This window comes from Siphateles boraxobius, unplaced genomic scaffold (genome assembly GCF_051911475.1).
Source record: "Siphateles boraxobius isolate OS27281-9 unplaced genomic scaffold, OSU_SipBor_1 1, whole genome shotgun sequence".
Lineage (NCBI taxonomy): Eukaryota > Metazoa > Chordata > Actinopteri > Cypriniformes > Leuciscidae > Siphateles > Siphateles boraxobius.
In genome coordinates this window covers 18961334-18971476 of record NW_027508699.1, presented here as the reverse complement: position 1 = coordinate 18971476, position 10143 = coordinate 18961334, and the positions used below count along the sequence as shown (strand labels likewise).

General features: G+C 36.6%; 1 protein-coding gene across 1 annotated transcript; it reads right to left on the bottom strand.

The window, feature by feature from the left end:
- Positions 1 to 1610: 1610 nt before the first annotated feature.
- bmi1b (bmi1 polycomb ring finger oncogene 1b) lies at positions 1611 to 9153 on the bottom strand. The gene is made up of 10 exons (XM_077226959.1): positions 7147 to 9153; positions 4262 to 4393; positions 4038 to 4134; positions 3802 to 3857; positions 3536 to 3586; positions 3340 to 3448; positions 3098 to 3140; positions 2891 to 2989; positions 2707 to 2787; positions 1611 to 2609 (listed from the first exon to the last, which is right to left on the bottom strand). Exons 2-10 carry the CDS (start codon positions 4377 to 4379, stop codon positions 2280 to 2282), a joined length of 984 nt encoding a protein of 327 aa, XP_077083074.1. The 5' UTR covers positions 4380 to 4393; positions 7147 to 9153; the 3' UTR covers positions 1611 to 2279.
- Between the last annotated feature and the right edge of the window lie 990 nt (positions 9154 to 10143).

Here is a 10143-nt window from a genome sequence, read left to right as displayed (position 1 = left end):
GTATATTTCATAACAGTGTAATGGCTTGTGGATGCATTAACTGCTTACAACCACACGAGGGCGCATAGGGCTCGCGTACTATGGCATGACAATCAATGTAGGCCTTCCAGAAACGCTTTGCCTATTTTAGACGCGGCAATTTGTAATGATCTTTTCATTTTAATATGAAACGCTACACAGCATTATCAGTGTGTATTAACTTTGAGGGTATGCTTTATGTAGTGTCATTTATGTTTGTCAAACAGTGCCGAACACTATCAAACGAGTAGTTTAGAATCCAGAACAGCTGAAACAACAGAAAATTATCCTTCGTATGACCTTTTTATTTATTGATTTATTATTATTTTTTTATTTATTATCTTATTATCAGTATGGCCTGTTTTTAAATTATCTAGGCACACTGAGGTTAATCTCAGCGCAACATCATAATAAATTCTAAATAAACGCACTATTCATTTAATTTAAACTGGGGCTTTGCGTTTCAGAGACATATTATCAAAAAATGCGCTTTTTAAATTTACGACTTTCAAAAGATTTAACAAAGCTAAATGTAGCTTATTTTACCGAACTTTTCCGTTCTTTCTTTTTTATATAAATACATTTTTTAACATTTAAAACTGATTTTAAACTTAAAAAATATCGATAATAACCTGTTCATCGTCGACTAAAGAGCCTGCTTATCATAAACCGCTAATTCTGACAGAACACCAACGAGATTAATCAAGCGCGGGCGACATAAGATAAATAATTAAAAGGCGTAGATCATGCCATTATAATAAACACGGTGTTTATTTGGAGATCGTTAGGTTAGGACTACAAGTTTTTGTTCAAATTACCGAGTTAAGATAATTAGGCATAGGAACTATTTTAATTACGAGAACGAAATAGGCTTTAATAGCCTACTGTGCACTGTAAGTACATATTTATGTAAATCTTCAGTGTGGACCTGTTAAGTCCAGTGAAGGTCTGACAATCAGTAGAGTGAAGCCTAAATAAGGCCTATGAGAGCGATCTGTTTAGCTAGCAGGCTGTTACCTTTACCAGTGGGCTAACTTACAGCTAAATTAAAGGTTTGTTGTGAGATTTTTTTTTTTTTTTTTTTGCGGCTGGACATAGCTATTAGTTAGACCCTTATAAAATATTTAACGCATACTTTAATAGTCAAAGGCGTAAGTTAGCTATTTCTCATTGTCCGATTATTTTTTTGTTTTTGTCTCTAACGGGATTAGTCTTATAAACTCTTATTTTTCTAGTTTTCACCCACCACGGCATTATCTGTTGTTGTTTGAACACTATGTGGATACATTTCTATTGATCAGAGTCAAAGCACAGACTTCCTGCTCTGAACTGAGAAAATTAGGCCTAACGTTACCTACACTTCATGAAGGCGTAGTACGGTAAGAAACTATTCGACCACAAATGTCGCAGTTTAACCAATATATGTTGTTTTAAACCATTTATATTTGTACAGCTAAAATATAAACAGCGTCCTTTGACCTGAGAACCGAATTTATTCAAGGCCGAAGTAGGTTTTTGACGCAGAGTCTAGGCCTGCATGGCAAAAAATAAATAATCACGGGAGTTTTGTTTTATAAAGTCCACACACTGTATTTGGTAATACAAAAATTAAAATGTTTATTTAAACAAAGTAAACAACAAACAACCGCTTAAACAGAATTGTAGAGAAAGAAAGAAGTTGAGAAATGTAACGTTAGTAGTATCACGCGATGATCCGTTTCTATCATCGTGTGACTCTACATTTCTCAACTTAAGTTATACAACGAGCACATACGTATCAGATTTTCATTCAGATTTTTTAATTACAGCTTCTGGTTTTGTCCAAAACAACACTGACGCTGCCTTTATGCCCTTTAATCTGCAAATTTAGGGGTGTTACACATTTTAGCCGAATAAAGTCCATACAATCTGGATAAACATTCCGCGTGCCGCCATGTATTTCATTGGAGACTTCATAGACAAGGAAATTATTTATATACATATGATGTTCTAGTCTAAACGAACAAGACATTATATAAAACACCGAGATACATTCTCCTCCTTGCCGAGTTTCCCTCCAGTACTCCTCACAATATTAGTTATGCAATAGTAATTAATACAAAATATAACACAAACAATGCTGTGTTACAAAGTTTTCACACATGGTGACAAAACAAACATATTTAAAAATGATATAAAAAAATTGAAGAGGTGGTTTATAAAGAAAGCATCTACATCACAGCTCTGTTTGAATGGGGTTGATGGCTTTGGCATTCATGAAGTCATTCGAGAGAGTTGGAGCCATTATGAGAAGTTTTGCAGACTTTGCTGCTGAAAGGAGTTTGGCCATTGTGGCCCACTTTGGCAGAGACTCCATTAAGAGTGGAGATATGGGGGAAGTTGGGACGTGGAGACTGGACAGGGGTGCTTGGGCTGGGCAGAGTAGAGGATGTCGAGGGGGCGGCAGCAGCAGTCGGGCTGTTTGGTTTGTCACTGCTGGAATCACTTTCTGTATCAGGCCTTCTGCCGCCGGTCATATCATCCCTTGGGCTGCTCAACTTCATTTTTTTGCAACCAGGGCGAACTCTGTACTTCAATGGCAAGGGCCCGTTCTGTAAAATATCAACATGTTATTATCTCCGCTTTAAAAGATATCAGACTAAATGTATAATAACACAGTTTAAAATATCTCAGATTCAATACTCCTACCCTTCTCCATGTGTAGATATAAGCAATATCCATAAGAGTATAATAATCTTTCAATGGTTCATCTTCATACATAACTTCGATCTGAAAAAGAAAGAATCTTATCTAAACCAGCTCAATTTGTCAATATATAAAAAGTGTTGAAAGCAGATGAAACCTTTTAGAAAGTGAATGCAAACAAGATTACCTGAAAGGTACATGGAATATCCATTTTGCTTCTGAGAAATTTTCTGAGATGCATTACTGTCATAGCTGCAGGGCATTGTAAGTACCGCTTTACATTCACCTATGAAAATCAGACCATTACAAAAATTCAGTATAGTCCACTATAACCCTCAAAACTGACTCAGTGAGACTTGTTCTCGGATATTTTATTAATTAGTAAATTAATTACCTCTTTTGTGGTATCCTTTTCTTCTCCATCTTTACTATCAAACCTGATCATTTAAAAAATAATAATGAATGTAATGTCTTTCTAATACTAAAAACTTCATGTCTGGTGTAGCCAACTACTTTTACATGACTTACTTTTTTTTTTTATTAAATTACCATTTCATTGTCTATTTCATAAGCAACATGAAAGTGATCTCTAATGATAATTAAATGTATAAGGAGTTTATGTTGAACTGAACCTACTTGTTCTGATCAAAAAACTCAATGGACAGACTGATGATCTCATCATCAGCAATGATTCTCTTGTCTTCATCTGCCACTTCTCCTCGGTCTTCATTAGAACCATTAGTAGCTGAAGGACAGATAAATGATTAGAGAAAAAAAACAAGACTTCTTATGAATTATTTAAAACATCACAATGACTATCTTAACACTTTACCATCAACTGATGGATGCTCCGCATAAAAATCCCTCCTTCGCTTCATCTCATCTGAGTTACAAAAGCACAATGAATACATTATTTCTTAAGAATTGTTTAGTAATGTGTTATTGCTATTAATTTTCAACATAAATCAGAAAAAAAACATTCAAATATTAAGTCCTTAGTCACATCATGACATTTTGTCAGAAGTTATGCAATGCCCAGCCCTTCAGAAATTAAATTAATAAATATAATTAAAATGAACACAAACTTTTTACACTTACTTTTGAACAGACCAGGCACCAGCTTGTAAACAATGTCCTGAAGGGTCTTATCGGACCTGAAATATACAAGCATTGGCATCTATATAAAGAAACATTGCCTTCATTCAGTTCTTAATTTAGCCTACAGAAATTCAAAGCTTTATTGGATTTTCCGGAAGTAGCACCATTTAGGCTACTGAAATAATATTATGGTAATCAGAAATAAAGTATTTAATTAAAATACACAGAATCATTACCTGATATTGAGGAGAGGTTTTGTTTTATGAACTTGGACATCACAAATAGGACAATATTTGCTGGTTTCCAGATACCTCACAATGCACATTTTGCAGACTGTAAAAACAACAAACAACTAATTAATTGTAGCCTACCTGATCGATTAAATTACCCAACAAAGCAAAGCATTAAAGATGAGTATTAATTTAATAACATACTAGATTATGACAGATTTCGGACTTACATGAATGCAAACATTCGACAATAGTGGAGGCGTCAATGAAGTATCCTCCACATAAAACGCACATCAAATGAGGATTGAGCTCCGTTATCTTGATTCTTGTTGTACGATGCATTGTCATGAGAGTTCGCTGACCTGACAACCAAAGAAGACACCGATTAATATTTAGTCAGTTTTAATAGCCCATAAAAATAGTCTGGTTACTCATTTTAGATGGTCAACTTGCCCTTAAAGCGAACAAAAATGCGACACAAACAGACAAAATAGGATAGGCTAATTACACATTTAACGTAACGTTAACCCGACAATTGACAACTCAGATAAACTAGGCGATAGTGTTAATGTAAATTCATATCGCCTTTGTCTTATCTCATTTGCATTCCAGGGAAGTGTCCGCGCACAATTTTAAATGGTTTTCATTTATTTGCAGGGATGCGTACAGGTGAGAGTTAAAGCTAAACTGCCCACACTTACAGTTGCTATGACGACGGGTTGTAATTGGCATTGTGCCAGTCAAAACGGAGCGCATACCTCGCATGATTCACAGATGGTCCGGATCATTATGCCCATAAATTCAACCTATTGGCGGTAAAGCGGGATAATTTCCTCTCGACCACTGTTTCTCTCGCTAAAAAACATGCCGCTACTTGAACGTGGCTGCCATTTTGCTAGACAGCCCCGCGTCCAGGCGGGTTCGCCCTCGCAAGGCTGCGACCTGTGCACCACACATATTGTTGATGAAGAAGTGATGATCACTACCTAAACACGTCGTACAACCACCATTACAACAAGCATCACTTCCAAATCTGATCGTGAATACAGATCTGCCCTGCCTTGCCGATGTCTGCGATGAGGAACACAGTCAACGGAGGCTCGAGAGCTCGCGTATGTGTCCCGTTATCTCTCGACTGCGATATTAGCCTGGGGTTAGTTCAAACGTGATCAATTTTCATGCAGATACCAATATCCCGTAAGTGCGAATGTTCAATTATAAACCTTCCCAATGCAGAGCGTAGCCTACTGAATCCAACGCAGTAAATACAGTCAAATAAATGTAGATGATCTAACGTTAGATTTGGCACAGACCAACCTTTAGATAGTTGCTCAGTGACTGAGAAAACATCTTGCTAAGGACATTATAGGCTACTACAATCTTATAATGTGCTACAAAAACAGCTCAATAGCGTTCTAATGGCGAACGTAATACCATTCAAAAGAGTACAGAACAACACCTTGCATTTTAGTCAGCGACAAAAAACAAACAAATTCAAAATAGCTATAGCCTAAGATAAAGTATTTTTGTATGCTGCTTTTAGTTCTTTATTAGGCTACGTAACAACTGTCTTTAATGAAGTTGGACTGTATTCTTTTACTTGATTAAATTTGTATATCGGAGAATGAACGAAACGGGGCGATTAGGTTCCAGCGAAGGCGAAAAAAGCAGGTGTGCTTTGGTTTGGAACTGGTTGGCCCTTCCTCGGCCTTGACCAATAATGAAAACTCACAAGACTAATATGTGGTTTAGTAAAAATATTCTAATTGTACTATAATTTAACACTATGCACTAGAAAACGGAACAAAGTTTTTTTTTATGAAGGAAGAAGAACAGAGTCTATGTTAAGAAAAAAAACTGCAGTTCCAGGAAATCTGACAGTTTATCGCATAGGGCTACTGCAGATAACAGAGTCATGTCTTCATATCCATAATAACAATGATGTGTCCTCTTTCTTTTACTGACAGAAATAAGCTAGCAAGCATTTTATGATTTGGCTATTAAATACAGATATTTACGGTGTGGAAAAATCTGTGAAAATATAGGCCTAGGCTATAAGATAAAAATAGGCTGTCACAGCAAACGGGCCATACATACAGCAGTAGCCTATCTGCAAGTGACGGCTTAATCATTTAAATATGGCCAGGGGGAAAAAAATATTTGGCAGAGAACTATAGAACTTTGGTAGAGAACTATCAATTACGTTCGAGTTAACAACCAATGTTGGAACATATTTATTTATTCCTTGAATAGAGTTCAAAAACCGTTTATGAACTTGTGACACATCGGGTGTGAGTCACATTTTAGTTAACCACTGACTGATTCACAATTATGATCTATATTTTATCAGACTGACGAAAATGTAAGTAAATGTAGCCTATAAGTGTCAAATCTTAGAATTAGTATTCGTATCCTCTGTAAAAAAAAAAAAAAGATGTTCAGTCTGAAGTGTGAGATCAAGGTTGCATTGAATCGAGAATGTTTTAGAATATTTTTTAAAACACCCAAAACGTGTTACATTTAGTGACAAATAAACAATAGTAAACACGCTTGAAAATATATTTACTCGGAAGTTAGCCTACTCAAAATAATGGTATTTCATGCTGTTACAGCCATAGGAGGAGGTAGCATAGGCTACCCAACAAATACGCATATGAATTTAAGTTAATAAAATTAACCGACGCCATTAAAACATTGTGAAGTATTTTTTTCCTAAATATACACCCTCTAGACTGCTCAATTCTATAAAATAAGAGAGCAAATTATTGATTTTAGCGCGTGAAGAAATGGGTGAATGTGGACACCCGTTAACACCTGACACAACTCGCCTGTTCTTCAGCGCGCGCCGACTTTTTAGGTTATAAACAACACTCGAAGAGAACAATATACTGTAGTTTTACAAAGATGCAATACTCATTGAGGTGCACATTGTGTTAACATATGCCATTGGTTGCGTTTAATTAAAACATGTGAGAAAACTGAAATGAAATTCGTATGAGAAACGATCACAGATCTACAAGAGGCAACGTTACTCTCTTGCCTCCGAAGAAGGAAAAAGAAAACAAAATCAGAAGAGCTCGTTACTCCACTCTTTTGTACATTCAAGCGTACATACCCAGTATATTCCCGATGGTTTCCTAGCTTTGTTTGTGGTAGACAATGAAACTTGAGAGCCGATCAGCAAAAAATGAATGCTACTGAAGCGGCCATCTTGGAATGAGCTGCAGACGCTGTCAATGGCTCGAACTAGCGCACCACCACCGTGCTCATTGTGGCCTTCTTGCGCAATTGCACATATTTTACCGTAGCTTAGCCTTTGCAGACACCTTCCGATTTGATTCCCAGATAAATCCACAAATTCCGGTCATAGATGTTAAATTCCAGAGGCGTACTGCTCCCGCACAGCGATCTGGAAAAACACAGTGTCTGATGGTTGAGTGTGTGCGAACTGACACAGTCCCCAAAATGGCTTAGTTCGACCGCCCCACTCCATCACGTGATCTCATTCCTTACGGGTAGCCTGGGAATTAGTAGAGGGGTATATCATCAATAGGGTACCCCTCTGACGGATGTCTTTGTCAAACCTCACCACCCACATCCCCACTTCTGAAGAGAAAAACCTCTCGCCAAGCCATGTAGTTTGGTAGTGCTTCGTATATAGGCAATGAACTAACTTTTAGAGAAGATGTTTTATTTTCACCCAAATCATTATGGCCAGATCTATGCAAAATAAGTAGGCTACAATGGTTATTTTGAATATGTCAAACTAGGCTTTTTTAAATGGAATCATAAAAGTTGTCTAATGCAAGAGAAATCAATTATCGTTAAAAAAAAATCTCCATTTATTAACTCACGCTGATTGTTTTTAATGTAGTAAAATTAACGTTTTAATGGCCATCTTGTTGCTATACCCGGTACCTGTAACTGCTGCTCAATGTATACATTAAATATATACATTAAATGTATACATTATAGACCTATACGCATATAAAATATTTTCACTGCATTTATAGGCTATATTTATTTAAACCATAAGCAAATATAGCCTTATCGAAATGAGTCTTAGTGGCTATTTACATTCCAAATTTTTAGTTAGCCAACATTTTTAGTTGACTTGACGTGCAGCTCCAAATAGAAAATTGTGGGCTTTCCGTTTAGAAGTTAGGCTATTACGCGCCTCATCAGGATAATGACTCGTAATGTTTTTATTCACAATCATTTTCACACGTTACAGTGAAGTTATGTCTCTCATAGAAAAGAAGGTGGTGATTAAATGAACCTCTTGATGTGAATATCTTAAGAATTTGATTATAGAATGGGTCGGCTATATCTATTGCTGCAATATTTTGCCATAGGCTTATAAACAATATCGAACGTGCTACACTGACTACACATAGGCTACTATACACTAACTCACATTAAAAGAAATGCGTTTCTAAGCAACTGCATGTTTTATTAAATTACCATTCGCTACTTTATAGGCTATCAGTCCTGACTTTATTGTTGGAAATAGGCTACTTATCAATTTTCAACAAAAAGATTGTTACAAATTCTACAGATCATAAAAGTTTGCGCAGTTACCTAAGCGCCCCCTTAGTGCAACAGTTCAGATCACACATAGCCTACTTTTCAGATAAGCAGTGGAATTGTGATCGGTTTGGTGTTTTTTCTCTGTATAGCGCTGGACTGTGGTTTAGGACACTGCATGCGTTCAGCTGTAAACCACACGCGCAGTCTGCCTGCCATGACGTCAGCTACCCTAATACAAGCACTTCAGCGAAAACAAAGACGCTCAGCATGCTGGCAGAAACCCGAGGCACTTTCGCGTTGACCGTTTCGGCTTCTGCAAAAAGTAAAGCTTCTTGTGTTACCACGTCGTACCAGTTTCACATGGCTATAATAATAATAATATATTGCCTATATAAAAAACGAACCATTAACTGCATCAATCGAATTGGTCAGGATAAGCCAATTGTAATTTCAGCGACTATAGTGTAGCCTACTTTTCTCTCAAGATACCGATTATTTCTTTATTCCGACAGCAGATGTAACTCATCAAAATGGCCGTATCTCAATCGCCAGGCGGGTGTTAACGCAGCACGAAATCTTCAACTCTGGAGAGATAGCCTATAGGACAGACTGAAGTTTTTGACAACATCTTGTGCACACAGACAGCATAGGAAACTATTAAAATAAATAAATAAGTGAAGTGAATACAAATGTGTTGCAGGCTTTCGTCTCAGACATTCTTTGCGCGATTACTGCCAAGAAATGTGGACCCGAATCTTATACATAAATAAATACATTACCATTTAAAGCACGAGCGCTTTCATCTGATCGGTTCTTTCATCTTCGCCCATGGAGACAATTAAAAGCGACTTGTTAAAAAGTATAACTGACTAACAAAATGAGCAGATCTCTCAAAAAGTCTGTGTTATAGGCTATTGACTTAAAGTGTAATGACTGTATTGATTATTGATTGTTTACTGATCCCACAAAATTGATGTGTGGAATGGGAGCTGGAGGTCAAGACACATAAAGCCGCTTTGAGTATTTTGAGTTTATGTCTTTGATGGTCTAAATCGAATGATGAATGTTCGAATGATTTTATGAATAAACATGAATATTGTTTAATCGTTTGATGCATGCGAATAAAGCATAATGTATGGACAAAAAACGTCAAACATCAGGTTGTGATAATATTACTGGTTTAATATTTCATACAAATATATGTTAGCTACATATAGGCATGGCCTGGAAGCCATGTCAAATAAGTCAAAGAGCTGGTTTGCATTTTTCCCCCTTGTGTAGGCTATAGGCTAAACAATACCTCCGCGTATCGTTCATATAGCCTAGTCGATTTTTCAGTGTTACGGCGTTAATAATCTGTTCAGATTATATCTGAATTATATGTGCCGCTTCTTATTGGCTCAATGTATTTAAGTACTCTGCTCTTTAATAATAGCCAAATAAAGTTCTCCTTTCCTTTTCGATACTGCCATAGCCTACAGTAGAAAGAACCTGCAAGAAAAGGGGGGAAATCAAATATAATTGATTAGATTACATGGGATTGACACAGTGGAGTGGAAATGTTCACATGGCAATTTTCCAA